Below are 19,908 nucleotides of genomic sequence, written 5' to 3' on the forward strand. Positions count from 1 at the left end.
TGAACCACCACAACAGTAAAGCAAAATCTGTGGTAAGCCTTTCTCTCATTCATGTAAGGACCTCACTTTTGAACCAAAGTTGTAGATCTGAGATGTTTAAGAATGATGGCACTCTTGAATCTTGTGTGTGAGTATTGATAGACATAAAGATCATATCTTTTTCTTACAGGCTAAATACCATTTCATTTGCATTATAGATTCAGGCTAGAAGACCCACCTTTTTGCTCTGTCATCATCTAATTATATCCAACTGCTTTGCTTCCTTTGTGTGGGGATGGGCAGAACACTTTTAATAATACTTTTTCTTGTGCAAACAGCAGTAGAATAATTAAGGAAACATTACAAAATAATCTCCTGCCTTTCTTTCTTGGACGTCTGAGCAGTCTCTTTGCTGCTCCCAAATTTTGCTGCCCCCAAATTTTGCTGCCATACCAAAAAAACTAGCATGGCTTTCACAGAGTTGTGGGGCATTACCCTTTTCTCTGTGTGTGTGTGTGCATGCACACGTGTGTGTGTTTTAGCAGCTGTGCACTACATTGTTTTTCTAATTTTCCCTGTCAATGCCATTTGAAATTGAAAAGAATACTAATTATTTCTAATTTGAGATTGTTTTTAGATATCAAGTCACTAATATGCCTCTTAATTAGAATTTGTGTAAAACAGTGCAATTTCCTTGGCTTGACACTTCTCTGTTACCCTACCTGCTTAATAAAAACAAGGAAACAAACCCTAAAGAAATTGCAACTGTGATGGGAAAAATTTAGATGTAACAGAGTGTAAAGAATAAACGCTAAATTACCTAGCCTTGTGGTAAACTTTACCAGTCCCATCCCACAGTAGCACAGCGAGTTTTCCAAGGATCATTTCTCCACTCCTTTCATATGTGAGATCACAATGCTCTGGGTCCACATAATTTTAATAATTGGTGCTGTTGTTTAAATAATTGTATACAAGAGTTAGGAGCACAAAGTGCTATTTCTTAAGCTAAGTCATTTTGCTACCTAACCTGTGGAGCTAATGCAATTTAACATGTTTTTAAAATATGAGTTTCTCCAAAATATAGGGCTGTTGCTGTTGTAAAAAATGGCCTTACACCAAGGTGTGTAGATCTGTTTAGAAGAGCTCCACCTAACTGGAGGTTTACTAGAATTGTAGAGGTTTATCCACTGAAAGCTTTACGTTTTAGAGAGGTAATTTGTGTTTTCTTTGATACTAAATCTGTTAAAGAAGTTTCAATTGAATAGCTTGCCAAAGTCAGTTATAAATGAGTTAATAACAAAGTTTTTCTTTAATGAAGGCTCATGGAAGTAGAGTGGAAGCAGATCTACTTCATTTGAAGTGATGTGTTTTTATTTTTTTAGATTGCTCACATGCACTTCAGTGCTCTTTTTTTCTATGGTGTTTCCATTTTTAGACGGAAAAGTTAGAATGCTCTCACTTACAGAATATTCCTTACAGGTGCATGTTATGAGACAAGAAGTAATTCTTGGGAATCATTTCAGGTAAAATGTGTGTGGACTGATTGCACCCGCTGAGGACTGATGCATTCTCTTCTGCCCTTTGCAATAAACAAATACTAAAGGTGGCACTCAAGTGGCACTTGTTTAATATTTCAAAATGAAATAATGCTGAATGTTTTTCAGCATTTTCACAGAATCACAGAATGGTTTGGGTTGGAAAGAACATTTAAAGATCATCTAGTCCAACCCCCCTGCCATGGTAAGGACATCTTTCGCTAGATCAGGTTGCTCAAAGCCTGATCCAACCTGACCTTTGCATAGTCACAACAGTGTTTACATTTTTTAGCAAAAATAAGGGATGGGGGGGCATGGGGGGTGGTGTGTGTGTTTATATCCTTTCAGAAATTTTGATTAAAAAAAAAAAAAGAACAAACAAGAACCTAAGATTAGACTAAGAAAATGCTCTCTAAGAGATACCTGGTTGTCTTAGGAACACATAGAACTAATTGTTTCCAATTGTATCCGTCAGTGCATCCCTGCTTAAGCCTAGAAATAGGAGAGTGGGCTTGTGTGTGCCATTGTGGACAGAACTTGCCCAGCAAATAAGTTTAGGTTGCTGCACAGCTGTGGATGAGATTTCAGGACTGTGAGCTAGAGGGGAAGAAGATGATTTTCCAGTGGTTATGGCTGAGGTAACTAGATGTAGTCACTCTACAGACAGTCAACAGACCTGAACTTATTAAAATATTACAGTTAAATCATTACTTTTTTGGATGGTGATTAAAATTCCAGTAATTTATTTAAAAAAACAAACAAACAAACCTCTGTACAGATTGAATTATTTTCATGAGTTGTAGCATGTATAGAGCTCATCTAAGTTTTTGTCTCCTTTTTTTTGTAATTAGATGTATATAATTTGGAGATGCTGGAAGGTTACTATGTGGATTTGTTTTTAATAAGGTGTTTTAGATTTTTGCCTTAAACCTGTGTCTCAAGAAGGATGAGAGAAGTGAGATTGTTCATTTTGTCACTTGAATGCTTTCTCTCACTAAAACAAAAAACTAACAACAAAACCCTATCTAGCTTCCTAAAATTTCCCTTTTATCTTCTCCCTCCTGAATGCTATGGCTTGATTTACTTCTGGGAGAAGGGAATAAAATCACATTTTCTGGAGCTAATTTAAGAATCAACTGTGTAATGCTGCTTTTGTAGAGGTGAAGCAAGAAAAAGTGATTCCAAATCAAGGAAAAAAAAATAATTCCGTGCTCTATCAGGTTCATTATGAAATAAAGGGCACCTTTTAAAAAGTGAATCCAGCTACTTTTACTGTCATTTAATACAAACACAATTTATTTGTAGGATTTTTACTTTTTCCCATGTCCTTTTTGTAGCTTGCTGTGACAAGCAACTGCTTTGCTAGTGGCCTGTCTTCCGTTGGTGGCCATGTATTTAAAGTTGCAACATAGAAAGTGACTTCTATAGATCAGCGATGTTAAAGCTGAAAATATTACAGAATATGTTACGGATAGCACTTCAGATCACTCTGCCCTAAACTCTTTTCAGCAGTGAGGTCCTGATAAGGAAAAACAGCTCAGCAGCATTTGAAGGTGTATGTGTGCCTAAGTGTCCCAGCAGGAAAATACTGGGGAAAAAGATAATCAGTGAGTAACGATCTTCTAACAGCACGAGGCAGGACAGAGTCGTCTCCACCCAAGATAACCACAGATGACTGTACTAGAAATGGAAAATTAATAGGCAATATCAAGGCAGGATGACTGTGTTTGCCCTTGACAATCAGTGGTGGTCTGGGAACTTCCTGAAGGTCATAGTCTGGGCTTCTGCTCTTAGGATGTGTCCTGCAAGCCTATTGTTGGTTTTTTGTTTCATATGTCCTATTTATAGAAATTAAGTAGAACAAAGCAAGTAACCAATAGGGATACAGCAAATAATGTATAATTGGACCTAAAAATAGATATTCAAGAGAGAGCAGAACACCTCATGAGCAACAGAAATAATCATTATCATGCTTGAAAAATCTCTTTAATAAGAGAGGAAAATGCTTTGGTCCTAGGATCCGGGGGTAGAAAAAAAATAATAGAATCAAACCTGGTCTTAAATTACATTTGTGTTGTGAATATTTATATAGCTAAAATTAAGTCCCTTGACTTAACATTGCTGCATTTGGCTGTGTTGTAAAGGTTATGTTTGCAAATTTGTGATATTTGCATAATAGTTGCATTTTGTTGTTGCTGTTTACATGCATCCAGAGCACAATTATTTTCTGATGTAGTTTGATTTCAAGGGCCACATAGTGGTAGCATTGTAAGCTTGTAAACTGGTAGACTGAAGACAGATTCACCATAAATTAACATAAGGATACTACTTGAGTTCTTCTAACTATATGTGGTTTTGGAGGGAAGTGGTGGTTGCTTTTATCAAATAAATCTGAGCTCAAATATTTCTCTTCTTTTTCTGCTGAGGTTGGATGCAAAGACACTGAAAGTGCCTAATAGCACACTAATTTTCACAGATCACTGTTGCTGTCGTGAGTATTGTTAATATAGTTTCCAACTGATTTCTGCACAATTGTCAGGCTTCAGGGCTGGAAAAAATATCCTTATTATTTTACCACAGCAATTCTTGGCTGGTTTTACTCAATTTTTTAACTGTGAAGCAAAGATAACTTTTCAGCGATGTGTCCCTGCCACCTCCCACTGTAAAATTCATGCAGTTGCTAGGGCTCAAGAAGTCCTTTGTCCAGCCTCTCTTTATGAAAATATACTTGCTTAAGACAAGAAACAGTAACATTGCCTTTAAAAAAAGCAACAACTACATTTTGTATATAAAAACGTGTGAAGCACACTCACTTAAAAGCATTGTGTTTGTGAATTTTACCCAGCGGTGCAAATGACAGAAAAGATACAGATAATGATATCTAGCTCAGCAGCAGCCATACTGCAGCATAGGTATTTGGCTCCACTTTACCTTTCGTAGGTAATCTGAGAGGCTGAACAGGAAATCTCATTTGAAACACCTTCCCCCATTTCTTTTAATGTTCTGCCATTTCTTTTAGACTGGTAGTAGAGCAGCCAGCTGAGACGGGGGTGGGGCTGCATGAATGAGTTCAAACTGGTAAGAAGGTTGAGTTTAGTTCAAGATGGAGATTCACCTACTTTTTTTTTTTCTTTTCCTAAATTGGTTCATTTCTTTCTCCAAATTGGCAATATTTACATACAGTTGACCTTTGTCAAAAAAAAGATGCACTGCCATCTGGTGTCAAAACTGTGTTCACATGAGCAAAGCCATTTGTACAGAAAAAATCTGATGTGGTGCAAAAAGTTCCTTCCTAAAAAACTTCCAAAGCTCTGAAGAAAAGACTAGACTGTTCAGAATAAACAATGTCCATGCTGATGAGCCCTGCACCAAAAAAACCCTCCACAGTAGTTTCATTACTGGGAAACTGCAAGCTGGGTAAAGGGACTTGCATGTAAACACGCCTGCTGCTTGTTTCTTTTGTAGGCGGAAGAGGAGGAGATGGATGTCCTGTTATCACCTTTCCAGACTATCCAGCTTTCAGTGAGATCCCAGAGAAGGAATTCCAGAATGTCCTGACCTACCTGACAAGCATCCCAAGGTGAGCACCTGTCTAAGAGAAAATACCCTTTTATCTGCTAAGTGATTTTTCACGTTCAGTCACTTACATGATGGTGTAAAGGTCAGGCTTGGTATTTAATTGAAGAAAAAGAAAATGCAGCTTATGGTTTAGTGTCAATAAGCGTTGACCAGTGACAGCTTCCTAATGTAGCTGTTGGATGAATTATTGCCATGTGAAAAGTGACGGTGGCAGGAAGGGAGATTTTCTCAACCCCTAATGTTTGATTTCTATCAGCACCCCAGGAAAGTCGAGACCCTTGTGCCCAGCTAGTCTGTCAGTGTCCTGTTACAGGGACCTTTCACTGAACAGTCCTGCTGGATAAGAGGGCAATTCAACTGACTTGTTCAGGGAAACATGCCAACAGCGTAAGGGGGGACCCCTCAGTGGTTCTTACCACTTGATTTGAATATGTTATTCACTGTGGTTGACTGCTAGCACCACAAAGGACTAACACTAACAGTTTGTGGAATAACACTCTTTAGTAGTATAAAATTGTGATAGAATAAGGTTCAAAGATTGATGGTGATAAATACACTGACTGCAAAGCAAGTTTTAAACAATATATCTAATAACAGCTAACATATGGTAATCACAGAAGAAAGGTTTTTACCCAATAGGTGTCCCTAGGGGGGAGAAGATAGGTTCAGCCTGTTGACTGATCTCAGAGGTTATGATGGAATCTTCCTAACTTCTCCCCTGTTCTGTCCACCTTTTATACTTCATAGTATATTGCATGTTCATTCATCATACATAGGATTGGTTACAAGTTTCTTGCTTTTAATGCAAATTAGTACACATCCTCAGATTGCACTACTGAAGTCCTCTACTAACTATGCATGCTCCTCAAGCAGGGTTTTGCCCTCTTTCAGGGAAGCTATTTGGGTTGGAGGTCATGATGTCCCACTACCACAATTATCTTTGTCTTATTTTCAACTAATTTTCTGTTGACCTCAGTGGATTGCAACACCTTATCTTCCTGTTTCCTCTCATAGCTAGAACTTTCCTCATTTGAAGGCCTCTTTCTGCATAACTTAGATAATGGTGTTCTCTTCACTATCTGTTCTTTGTCACTCATCCTCCCGAAGGCTGGCTACCTTGATTAGAAGTCCCTTCATTCATTAACAACTTTCAAGTGAGTCAGATTGACTTAGATTTGTGAACACTGAACCAGGGTTGGGTGATATGGGAGTTTAGACAGCATTCCCCTGCCTCTGGACTTATTTCTGTTCAGGACTAGTCCATTTCCATCACATTTAGGTGGAGCTTGAGTGACTCTAGTCACACATATTGTTGTTGCGACCTGGTATCTTGTGCCCAGTGAGGTGTAGTACCTTGGGAGCTGGTAACTTTGGAGGTGTGCGTTAGTGTTACAATGAGATTATTTCATCTGAGGACAGTAATTTCACCACAGTGGTTGGCTCAGCCACAGACACGTCATAGATTCTTCATGTGACAACTGGTATATGAAGTTTGTCAGCTGTGTGGTGCCATCAAGTTCCCATTCCTGCAGGGAGCACAAGAGAGCCTGGCCACCAGGTCTCCACTCTGCTCCATCCTCCATTACTCCTATCAGCACCTGCTGAGCTGGCAGGGTGTGTTGTTTAGGGAACTGTGGTGATGCAGATTCCATGCATGCCAACCATCCTGAAAGCGATAGCTGTATTGTAACCTAAAAAGTTTTCTGTAATACTATGCTTCTATAAGGACCCAGTTTTCTCTAATTCCCCCCCTCATGGTGTTTTTCCCATAATTATATACTGCTATTTATGTTGCATCAGAAAACTACTTCTTGGTATGTATGGATGCAGATTCTGTGATAGATGTTGTCCTCTTGTTTCTTATCTTTGCTGTATCTTAGAGTGCAATGCTCTATGTTTTAATTGAAAACGTGTGATTTTGGCAGAACATGCTAATTCTTGGATGCTACTCAAGAGGTTACTCAGTGTGAAGGAATACTTCATAGTTACATAGAGAGGTTTGTCCTAACAGCCTGTGCTCTGTTACCTTGGCTCAGTTGAATGTGCCATGTTTGCAGCACTTCCAAAACTTCGAGGATGCTAAGCAGGCCCAGCAATTAATCCTGGCTCTCTTAGAGGGTACGGTAGTATTACCAGCGGGCTGCTCAATAAAAATTGTGACTTTTGTTGAAGAACTATTAGGGAATGAAATACTGGAGTTCAAGATCCTGATGGAGGTGAGGAAGGCAAGTAGCAAAGTACAGACCCTAGCTAGACTTCAAGAGAATAGATCTTGGGCTTATTCAGGGAACTGGTAGGTGGGATTCAATGGAAGGTAACTCTGAAAAGTAAATCTGCTCAGGAAGGCTGCCAAGTTTTCAAGGACAGCATCCTCCAAGCACAAAGAACAGTACGTCCTGGAAAACGAATAGACATAGCAGGAGACTGACCTGGCTGAATGGGGAACTTGTAACTGAGCTGCAGTAGGAAGACAGCATACAGAAGGTGAAAGCAGGGACAGGCTACAAAGGAAGAATATAGAAACATTGCCCAGACCTGTAGGGATGGTTTTAGGAAAGTCAAAGCACACCTGGAGCTGAGGGACAAGAAACAAAGGGACATCAAGGACAACCTAAAAAAACCTCCTGTTGCTTTAGTAATACAGGAATAAACAAAGAAAATGTAGACCTGTGCTGAATGGGCTGGGTAAATTAGTAGCAGCCAATGAAGATGAGGCTGGAACTTAAATCCCTTGCTTCAGTCTTCTCTGACAGCGTCTCCTAGGCCTGTGTGTTTAGAGTGAGGGTTCAAGGAGGAGAATGACTAGCAAAGGATGAGGATCAAGGGTCTCTTGAGAAATCTTGACCCAAATCTAGTCCTTGGGATAAGATGAGCTACGCTGAGAGAGTGGTGAGGAGGCTGGCTAGTGTCATGGCGAGGTTGCTCTTTATCACCTTTTAGTTTTTGAGATCAGAGATGGACCATGATGAGTGGAGAAAGGTAAATATTGCATTCGTGTTCAGAAAGATCAAGAATAATGATCTGGAGCACTACAGGCTGGTCAACCTCACTCTAGTCTGTGAGAAAATTATGAAGTGAGTCCTCTTCAAACACATTTTTGGGCACAAGAAAGGTGGTGGTGATAGGGAGTAGCCAGCACTGATTAAGCAAAAGTAACTCTGCTTGACCAACCTACTTCTGTGATGAATTTACTGGTTGCATGAATGAGGGCAAGCTGTGCATGTATTTTACCTCACCTTAAGCAAAACTTTCGATCTTCCCCAGCACCCTTGTATCCACTTGAGTAGTTAAGTTTTGGCAGGTGCTGGGTAGGTGAGAAGCTGCTTGGATCATCCAGCTCAAAGATTGGTGGTTAATGGCTCATGCTCTACCTGGAGACAGAGTTCCTCAGAGAACCATACGTATCTGTGCTGCCTGAGATCCTTGGCAAAGATCTGGAGGAGGAGATTGGAGTCATCCTTGTCAACTTTGTGGATGAGACCAGTAGGCCTGTCGGTACACTTGAGGGAAGGACTGCCATTCAGAGGAGCCTAGACAGGTGGGAGGTATGGACTGACCGGGACCTCATGAAATTTGACGACAAATGCCAAGTCCTGCAATTGGGATGGACTAACCACCTGCAAGAGTGCAGGCTGGGAACTAACTGACTGTGAGGCAGATTTTCTGAAAAGGACCTGGAGGTCCTGGTGGGCAGTAGGCAGCAGAGAAGGCTGGTGGCCCCAGGGCTGCACCAGCAGGAGCATGGCCAGGAGAGGGTGGCAGCAAGAGGTCTACTGGCTGGTTCTCTCCAGACCCCATCTGTGGTTTGGGCCCAGCTCTGAGTTACTACAGGATGGGGGGGCCACAAACTGGGAGTAAGTCCAGTGGGGGCCCCACAATGGTCAGAGCTGGACCCAATGTGCAAGGAGAGGCTACAGGAGCGGGGCTTGCTCAGCTGGGAGAGGGAAAGCTGTGGAGATCCAACAGCCACCATTCCCACCAGTCAGGGGGCCAGGGGGCAGTGGCAACAGGCTTCTCACAGGGGTGGGCAGTGGAGGAAGGCAAGCCTGGGATGGGAATAGGAACAGAGAAGTTGTAACCTGGAAGTAAGGGAAAAAAATCGTTGCTGGGACAATAATGAAGCACTGAGACAAGCTGCCAGGAGAAGTTATGGAGTCTCTGTCCTTGGAGGTTTTCAAGACCTAGCTGTACAAAACACTGAAAAACCTGGTCTGAATTTGTAGTTGCCCATGCTTCGAGGATGAGCTGGACTAGAAGCCTCCTGAGATCCCTTCAAATCTGAATCATTGTATGATTCAAGATCTCTTTTATGTCTTTCCCAAATTGATCTATATGGCTCTCCCAGATTAAAACCTCTTAGAAATACACATTATGTAACACTGGCTAAATTTGGGCTCAAGCTGAATTTTGCATTCTTTTCACTGACAGCATTCATGCTGAACTCACATTTGGAACTAGTCATGGCAGATGTCCTTCACACACATGCATGCTTTTCTTTATTGTACGTCTGTGAAGAGAAATGGTAGTGTTCTTGTAAAGGGCTTTCCTCTTAATTATTTTGTAGGACCTGCTCCCTGTGAGGGAATACTGGTTATACGTAGCACTGTACTGTGAGGTGCCCTCCTGGCTGTGCTTGATAATCCCTAGTTTATCAAGGAGTGGAACTGTGAGGCTAACAATCAACTTTACAGTTTTCTTTGTTTATCCTTGTGTTGATTAAACTGCATGGTGCTAAGCCTTCCTTCATGGTACCTTTTTTGGATACTGTTACTACAAATACTTATGTACTAAACTCATATCTGCACCTCCTTTTGAAAGTCCTTGGTGGTGCGCTTCATGGTGGCCCATTGAACTTCCACACAGACTGGGATTTGTGTGAGAAATTCTGATCAGAAAAACAGCATCTGGTGCAGGGGAGGAGCACTGAACACATCTCAAGAGCACCAGTTTGGCAGGAGCATGTTTTTACTAATTAAGTCTGGGAGCAGATTTTCTGGAGGTTTTTCTATTAGTTTACCATGCTTGACAACAGTTGTTCCATGTGTATTGAGCCAGTAGTGGTCATTCCTCAAGTCTGGCTGTTGTAAGATTTTCTTGTTTATTTCTTTTATTATTCTTTACAAAGAAATCACTTTTCTGTGTAAAAGAAGGAGATAGCCCGGCTGAGTAGATGTGAAGAGTAAGGTATTAACTATTGTAAATATAACAATACTTCAGTGTTAGGGCGATAACAGTTCAGTTTCAACCTTGTAAAAATAATGCTGCGGTTAAGATACTGATAAACCTGGGACCTTTTTGTGCCTGAGAACTGCAGTTTTCTCAGAGGGCTGAAGACATCCTTAATATCTTCACTAGTGGTGTTACGAGCTTAGTGTGTGTGAAATTGTGTTTGTGAGCCCTTGTGAAGGTTTATAGGAATAAAAAAATACAGAAATACCAGATGACATAGCCAGATGTCAGCAGACATCCCCTTATAAAGTATGTTCTGTTAATGATAAGTTATTGCCTGTGTATACTCCAAAGAGGGGCAGTACTGTAATTTTCCTTAAATTGTGATATTTCTAGTGCTGTTAAAGCTGTCCTAAGTTAGGATTATTGTTATCTTAGTTTTCAAGGGCTAAAATTTCATATACTGTTTTGGATGCTTTGGAAACTGCTTTTGAGGGAAATGGAGGCAGTTTTTTATTTATTTTGTAACTTTATTAAAGAGGCATAAGGAGTACAGATTTACAGGAAGGATAGAAATGCAGCCCACAGCTTTTATGCATAGACTGCTGTCCAGATTAGTGTCATCTAGCTTATGAAGTACCTAAGTCTGTGTTCTGGCTGACTGAGGGGAAGTGGACTTTTCTGTGAAAAGCCCTGTAGGGCACAGACTTTTCTGGAGCCACAACAGTTTGTCAGAAAACTGCTTATGCTACTCAGCCCTGTACAAGATTCGTGATCGCAGTATGGGGTTGGTACCAATAACTTAAAACTCATTGTCTGCCTGCCTGCAGTCGCGTGTTAAGGGAAATGATATTTCATGGGAATGACAGTGAGGAACTACTACAGCCTCATAAGAAAGGACCTTTCTTTGCTCTGCTGTAGAGTTCACCCAATAAAATATTCAGTGGTATAATAAATCTTAGCAGTGGCATCAGGTTTTCAAGGTTTTTTCCCAAGTGAAAGAAGTAGTCTTGGTAATAAGACTAGCTTAGGACTTTCTTGAAGGAGGAAAAACTGAAAACTCTTAATCTACCTTTATTATTCCCCTCTAATTTTATAGGTAAACATGACCTTGTTTCCTCTTGCGTTCTTGCTCTATACTATCTAGTCGCTGGGTTTCGCAAGCTTTTTCTGTGTAAACTTTCTCCTGTCTTTTTCATAGTGAACTTTAATCATGAAGAGTTAAATGTCTTATGGGGCACCTTGCATTTGGAAATGGAACTGTTACAAATTGCACATTACCTACTTAGTTGACCATGGAGTAGAATAGTGCAAATAGTAAAGCTATCAGCTTGTGCTCAGATGTGTAAATGCCTGATACATGATGATGTTAAGAAAGGAGACAGTGGAAAGGGAATACCTCAACTTAAGATACTCAATTAACCCTGGTGCAGTTGGATATCATTAAGCAAAGAGCTGAACCATCTTCTTCAGGTGGATGTTTTTGCAAGGTAAATTCATGTTCTATAGACAGGTGGATAAAATACAATATCTAACATATGGTTTGTAATTATCTCAAAATATTCAATACAGCTTGTTGACATAGCATGTGACAACAGTCATGTGTCATGTATACTTAAAGATCACTGCTTTATCAGGAAAAAAATGATGGATTAAGGATGAATGCTATAGCCAGTGGAAGATTACAGCTAATCCGTTTATAACTGCTGTTTTGGTAATGAGATTTATGTTGTAAAGGTATACATGTAATACTTCTGAAACAGGTTTTTCCTTTCAGCAGCTAATTTTTTTTATTAGTCTTGAAGTACAAGTTGAAGTTTTATTAAAAAGGTGAGCATTCTCTTGGGAAGATTTTTCTTGAGTCAAATGGTTTTTGGTTTTATACGTATAGTACCCAAGATGAAAGAAGGAGAATCTATGGCAGTATGTAATATATTTAAGGCAGTACTTTCTAGGAAGAGTGTTTTAACTGAAAGGTTGAATTGATACAAATGCTTTCCATCTAAGTATTGATCCACAGGAATTAATAGTTCTTGTCGGTGGAGATGCTGAATGAAGTCATATCTGTAGATAAGTGTCTGTAAGAGGTAAGCTGTTTAAATTCAACTGGGTTTCAGCAGAGGACAGTGAGCTGAGTCTTGCATCTATCTGAGATGCTTTGAGGACATTTTATAATGTCCACGTAGCTGGTCTGATTCTTTTTCTGCAGAGAAGACTGTCTCCTGTGACTTCACTGGATGAGTCCTTTGGGGATTGCTGCTGGGCTGGGTAGGAAAAGGAAGTCATGCAGAACAGGGTTGTCTCACCTCTTAGCTAATGAAAAAACTGATGACCTCCATACACAGTGTCCATCGTTCTTGCTGCAAAGTGGGAGAGACACCTGTGGGATGTACCTTTGCTACGGTTAGAGGAAGAATATTCTGTTCAGGTTTGCAGTTGGCTCCTGAAACAGCTGCCAACTGTACCCTTAAGAAGTCATCTCAGGGCTTTCAGTATTCTCTTCTTTTTTTAATCTCTTTTTTGAAAGTATTTTTTTACTATTTCTATTTATCTTAGTAAACAGACTTTTAGGATTTGCAATGTACCCTGAAGGCAAGTGTTGTTCATACTTAATTCTGTCCATCGCAGCTGTCATTCTAAATATATTTTATTTCACTTCAGTGTGTACACATTCTTGGAATAAGACTTTACGAAATGTGGGGTGTAGCATGAGAATTTGGTCCAAAAGAAATTAATAGATAATTGCAGTGTGTGGTGCTTTTTTTTATAAAAAAAAAAAAAAAAAAGGATTTTTCAACATACAGTTTTGCTTCTGGTTAATTAGCAGCTTCTACTGCAATCAGAAAACAATATGCTGTATGAGAGAAAAAAGGATACATAGTTTTGATGCTTTTCTTTGTTACTTATATAGGTTTGTCTTTGAACAAAGAAAGCAAGTTAAAATTCTTGCAGTCACAAGAGATTGGAAAATTAGTATTTTAAAAGTGTAAAACTGAATCTTAAATATGAAATTCCTTCCAGAGAAATAACAAATAGTGTTGATTAGGAAATCCAGAACAGGTTTTGATGGCCAGTTGGAGTCCCACACTGCTGATTAAATATAATACACAGGCCTGTTTTACTTGTATTCAGACAGAGCCTTGTACAGCCTCTCTTTGCAACGCCCTTCTGTCCTACTGCATGATCTTGAGCATCTCTCAGGTTAACTTGGTGTGTTTGGCAAGTTCCTGTTTTGAAAACTGTCCCTGTCATTTTCCTGCCTGAGAGCATCCCCTTTGAGATCCTGTTCTTTGTGGTACCGTCTGGTGCTGGAAACTAGGGAGCCATCCTGTCTGAGTAATGAAACAGAACAAGATGACCTCCAAAAGTGTTCCAACAGTTTGAAAACTCAGTTGTTAGGGTTTCCTAAGCTTTGAGTAGACCCTTCCTTGTTAACTGCACCAGCTCCCCATTGTTTGGGTTAACGCTGGAAAACTGAAAAAGAAATGTCTGTGCTAAGCCTTCCAGTGGGTTCAAATCTGGGAAGACTTTACTGGTGTGGGCACAGTAAAGAGTGACAGAATGGATTTTAAGTAGGGACTAGAAGAATATACCACAGCATGGCATGGATGTTACTGGAGCAAACCTTCCCAGCGTGAGGGTCACTGGAGAGCACAGCGCTCACAGAGCTCAGGTCTGGCCGTTCTTGGCATAGATCCACCACTGCAGGGGCAGCAGTGTTGGGGTAGTGCTGTATTTTGAGTTGGGAATTCCCTCAGGGTCCGGGCTGACCTTGTGAAGAGCCAGTTATGGAAGGGTAGTTGCACATGTTTCCTCATTTATCTGCAAACTAAACAGGCAGCCCACCACTAGCTAAGAGTTAACCACTTTTGTTTTATAGTGCCAGGGATGAGCATCACCACATAATGGGTAAGAAGTGCCAAAACCCAGATGCTCTGACAGTTTGCACTGACACACTGAGCAACAGCTTTGCAGCTTCAGAGTTTGTTTCTGTCAGCTGTGCTTCATTTCCATGCTGTCCTCTTTGTCAAATTACAATCCAGGCTGAAGATGTGGAATCTGTACCCTGCTGTTACCTTGGCAGCCCCTCAGATTTGTCAGTGAGAACATCCCAGGACTTACAGCAAAATCTGTCATGCTGTGTGTGACCTTCCTTTCTCAGAGCACAGCTGCCAAACAGTTGTAAATACCTTATGTTCCTGTAAGCAGAAAGGAAATGTAAAGGCTTAGGTTTGAAGCAGGAGCATTGCATCTTAAAGTCAAGTGATAGTCAGAAGCTTTTGTGTCAGATACGTAGTTTGACAAGATTAGGTCAGAGCGCAACATGTTACTTAGAGTCTGAATTTTTAATGAGTTTGGAACAAATTACACTTGTTTTTGTCCACTTTATGAATGTCTCAAACTTGTTTAAAGCTCAGCCCCATACAGACAAAGCTTTTCTAGTCTTCAAATACCACTTACACCTTCATGGTTTAGAGGAATTGAATAGTATGCACGATACACACTGTCCAGTGGTAAATTTAATCTTCTAAGAAGACAAACTAAATTAAGCACCGTAAAATTGTGGAAGTTAGTTACCAGAATGCTGGACCTTATGCAGCAGGTTTCATTAGTCCAGTCTTAAGTTCAAAGAATTTAACACCCTACTAAGTGTAAACTCACCTTTCAAAAACAAAGCAAGCAGCATTCCAGATAAGGTTGTGCCAGTACTTTTTTCAGTGGCATTAATGGTTGTTGCAGTGTACTGGAAATACGTATAATTCCAATATCATAGTTCTGAATAGGTGTAAAAAAGCTATTACGGAGTTGGACTTAGTAGTTCAAAAGTGAGGATCATGCAGGCTTTCTGTTACTTATATTTACTTAAGATTAACCAGCATAGAGCCCTTTTGCCTTTATTGACCTATTTATCCTTAATTGGCCCTCAAGAATAACATGGCCTACTTCAGCCATCTGTAGTTGACTCTAAATGAGTCCTCAAAGTTGTTAACTTTATTCAAATAGTCCACCCAAAGCAGCTCTGCACAACCTGAAGAAATTACACTGTTTTTTCAGTTTAGAAAATTAAAACTCTTCCTTAAACCCCCTTACTTTAGTTAATTTCACACACTAAAAGAGAATCTGTTAAGCAATAACTTTGTCTCTTAGTGATTATTTCTGTTACCTGTAGAAATGCATCACAGACATTCTGATTATAGTCTATGGGATTCTTTGATGGGGTAAAGCCTGGTAAGTTACCGTAAAAAAGGCTGATAGGTACCATGGAAAGGACACCAGTGCACGTGGTACAAGCAGATGAGCAGGCCCAGGCAAATGATGATACCTGGACACTGTAGTTTATATCTTTAACACTGGCTACATTCCCTCAGCTTGCCTTCAACAACATAAGCTTTTTGGAGCAGAAGGAATCTCAGCATATATAATGGAATATAATGGAATAGATTACTGTACTCCAGTCAGTTGTGTTTATTTTAAGGGGGAATTCACTTTAAAGTGGGAGAGAGTCTGATTTAAGAACCTGAAGTAGCAGAGAAGATAGATGAGCTGTAGGGACGAATCAAAGAAGATACTGATGCCCGTATCTCTGAAGCTGAGTGGGGAGGGAAAAGAGAAATGTGACTGTTTATGCTATATAAATCGACATAAATAATTTAAAATAAATAAGGTATGTAGCAGTGCTGCTTATTTGGCTGAGACAGTGCTTGAGACAGAGGTGCCTCAAGTAAACACATTTTAATTCATATCTCACAATTTCAAGGGACCTACTGCTGCGCAGGATAAAGACCAGTGGTTGCCTTTGGGACCAAGGCTTGAGAGCAGCTCTCCTGGTTGTCAGTGAGTTGTCACTTGCCTCATAGACAATATGTCTCTGATAGCAGACCATCTTCCTTGCGGGTTCTTGCTTTTCAGCCCATCTACAATCATCGTGAAGTTTGGATGACACTTCCAAAATTTTGAATTATCATCAGCACTTTAGACAAAGCTCTTTGAAGTTGCTTTCATTATTTTGTCTCCTGTTTATCTGGCCTTTAAGATCTCCTGTCACTGACACATCATGTATAATTATCTTGCCTATGCTTATAAAGTTTCAAAAGGTACTTTCATGGTGTTGCTCTTCCAGGCTGTGTGGTTCTGCTTGTCTCTTCCACCTCATGAGTAAATTACATCATTTATGTCATGGGTTTTATTTATGCCATCTCACAACCGAGCGTTGATCTAAATTCTTCTTTGCCTGGTTGCTGTGAAATCCTAAAATACAGTTTTGTGTATCTGATGATTCCCCAATCCTGAGAACACTGAAATACAGTATGAGTGTTTTCAGACATACCTGGGGCATGAACTAATAACAGCCGAGACTAAAAGTAAGCATAAATAAGAAAAATAGAAGTTTTCCATCAGTAGTACACTGGAAGAGGTTTAGGGAGAGTTAAATGGAATGTGGAGAAGGGGGGGGGGGGGGAAGTGCATAGTGGAGGGAAACAGATCAGATTTCTTATCTGAACCTTATCTAATGATGAAACTTTAACAGGTTCAGCTCCAGCACAAAGGCTTAGGTTTTTTTCATTTCCTGGGCAGCTTCATCTGTTTCTCTGAAGGGAAGGCAGTAATTATCAAAACCAAATAAAAAAAAAAAGTCCAAATGCTGTGTTTTGAATGTGCATTAAAAAATCCGTATAGTCACAGAATTCCAGTGCAGAATGAAAAAGATGGTAGAATAGTATGCACACTGTATTTATAGTGATTGGGGGGGGGGGGGGGGAGCAGTGTTTATTTTCATAATCAGATTTTTAAACATAAAAATCAACGAGAAATGGTGCCTCCTTGCTTACAGGTTATGGTCCTCCTGTGGGCTGCCACAAAATGGGGTGTGTTGAGTGAAATGCTGCTGATACTGCCAGGAGGTTTATATATAAATTTTTACTTGGCATTCAGCGATCTTGGACAGACCACTAGAGGCTGCACTAGTACAGCAGCGCTTCTGACTGTCTCACTTTACATTTGTTATGTTAGAATTCCTTTTCTTTCCTAGATTTCTTCATGAACAATGGTCAGCCTTAGTTTGAGATGGGTGAGTTTATCCTTCCACAGTTTAAGTTAATCGAGCTGACTGTGAGAGGGCCCAGTAATCAAATATAACAAATTCTAGATCAATAACCTTCTGTGGAAGCACAGTACGGGCACTCACTGAATACAATAAGGAGTAGATGGCAGGTTTTGTCCCTGATTCCGGAGATTTGGATATGGAGATATAGCTGCAGTGCAGTGACTTTCACAACACCAAGCACCTGCTTTGAATTCAGCACCTCAGGAAGCTTGAGGTGAGCCTGTTCCTTGGGTCTATGCTCTATAGATGGTTTTCCAAGGAGATTAGAAGCAATAGATGTGTCCTCCCAGCTGTGCTTCCTGTACTAGCTGACTTCTTCAGTGTTCTCAGCTAAAGACATGTAGGTTACAGAAATTAAAGACAAAACTATATTACTAATTCCATCTGAAATTATGCTGAAGTTGTCAATGATTGCATTCACATTTTTGTCCCGTATGCATTGTCATATGCCAGAAATAGAGGGTGCTCATAATTTCTGTTCTTTCTCTTAAATGTTGCTGGACTAAGAACTGATACCTGATAGACCAGTTACACACCTCAACTGAAAGTGTGTTTTTGTGGGAATCTGGACTGAGGTGTCGGGCCTGCACTTTGAATCAGAGCTGAAATGTCATGCCAGTTTGCTCTAAGGCATCTCAGGAGGTTTGCTGGTATCCAAAGAGGTTCATCTGGGTGTTCGTAAATCTTATGTTCATAAATGTGACATTGTTAGGAACGGTTCTGTTCTCAGATGTGTGCAATATTCTTTGACCTCAGTCATACATATACATCTCTGGCAGAACTTGGCACCAAACTGATATTTTCTGCCTGATTTTCTGTCTAACCGATTGAATGTCATGGTAGTATCATGCACTTGTATATGCAGTGATCTTTTGGGAATATGTTTTCATTCTATTTATTTTCTTGGCAGATTGTTTCTTTGCCACTGATGTCTCAACACCAATGCAAACCTCAATTTTTCTGTCAGAAAAATAGAAAATATGATTTTAAAGTTTCCTAATTTAGAGCAAGTGTGGTTAGTGGGAAGGTATTACTGTCCAGCCCTCAATACTTCCAACTTCTCTTAGGTGTGTAATCACTTTGATTTGTACATTCACATTACAAATTTGGAATGTCATTTGTAATGTTGGTGTTACAAAGGATTTATAACACTTTTTATTTTCCAACCTATTCTTCAGTTGAATGCTTTTAAGTACTAATTTAAGTGCAGGTTTCTAGAAAACACCTAAGAGAGATCTGATATAGCAGCAGCATTACAGAGCAGTATTCAGCTTAGATGCTGTGTTAAAACCTACAGGCTTACTTAGCAATTTAAACCAGAAATTTAATTGTCTAACGTAGAACTCCAATAATGGTTTATAGTTCTGTTTCAGTTTCTGCTGTATCTAAATTGATTCAATTAGGCACATTCTACAGTGAGGCTGGGTATTATGGGCTATAAAACCCTGCAGTACCTGTAGCTTTCAAACTAGAGCTTTGCAGAGCGGGATATATCCCCTTCTTCCCATCATTTACTCAAGAAAGCACAAGACTGCTTTCTCCTTAGAGACGGTGGTTTCAAATGTTAAGAAGTCCTTAATCTTAGTCTTGCTTTGGATAGTGAGAAAGAAGCTGTCGTAAGATCAAAATACTAAGACCAAATTAAAAAATATTTTAAAATCAGTAATTAGAACACCTTTTAAAATGAGGGGAATGTGCCAAATGTGATAATTTCTTTTGTTTCTTTTTAAAAATATCCAGCTGGTGGATTTGTTTTGGAATTAAGTGGACGAATTGGCCAGTTTTGAAAGAAAGTAGGCTTTATGATAACAAGCAATCAGGAATTATAAGAAAATTAAACTGCTGTAGGTCTAATTCCTGTTTAGTGCCTGGGTACTAGATTTTGTTTAGTGTTACAGTTGAGCTTCAACTTTATTTTCTTTGTCAAATTCATAAACACTTAAATTCTTCTACTGTAGGAAAAACTGCATCCTCTAGGACTTACCTAGTTATCAAATAGAAAAAGTCTTGGTTATCCGACATAAGGACACAAGGAGGGGAGATGTGGGGCAGGGTTATGCCAGGTGAATTGTTCCAGCCCTTCCCCTTGCTGGAAAACCAGCATAAAACTGGTAATGTGAAATGTCACCATAGGGCTTAGTTGAATTATTTTCATTCATAGATGCTGTACTGGAGATTTCTGTCTTGATTTGTTAATACCATTAATACCATAAGACAATATCTGATTGTCTTCTAGAACGTATAAAGGCAGCTAAGGAGATTGCTCTTCTCTGCTTGCATTCATTGCCAGGGCATTAGTGGTTTCTTTTTTTTATTTTTAATATGTTAAACACGATTTAGAAAAAGTTCTTGTCCTCCCCCTCACCCCCCTAGAAGTCATTCCTAGCAGCAGCAGGAGAGATGGAGAAGTGGTCTTTGAAGTGACTCGGGTTCAATCTGTTGAAATGCCTCTGAAAATGTAGGATGCAGAGTTTCTCTTGGGGAACGATAACCTTAGTAGTTAGCGTCTGGTTTCCAACAGCCTGTTCCTAAACAAAGTAA

At 39.8% G+C, this 19,908-nt stretch overlaps 1 protein-coding gene across 20 annotated transcripts in view; it reads left to right on the plus strand.

Annotated features, from left to right (window-relative positions):
• MCF2L (MCF.2 cell line derived transforming sequence like) overlaps positions 1-19,908 on the plus strand; it is a 164,329-nt gene that overhangs the window by 99,072 nt on the left and 45,349 nt on the right. For all 20 annotated transcript variants that reach the window (XR_005102373.1, XM_037375774.1, XM_037375773.1 and 17 more), the window contains one exon: positions 4,980-5,094. Coding sequence is in view for 19 of the 20 variants with exons in the window: in XM_037375774.1 (XP_037231671.1) it covers positions 4,980-5,094 (115 nt within the window). In the remaining variant the exon portion in view is untranslated. The remainder of the gene's footprint in view (positions 1-4,979; positions 5,095-19,908) is intronic.

The sequence above is a fragment of the Falco rusticolus genome, chromosome 2, assembly GCF_015220075.1.
Source record: "Falco rusticolus isolate bFalRus1 chromosome 2, bFalRus1.pri, whole genome shotgun sequence".
Lineage (NCBI taxonomy): Eukaryota > Metazoa > Chordata > Aves > Falconiformes > Falconidae > Falco > Falco rusticolus.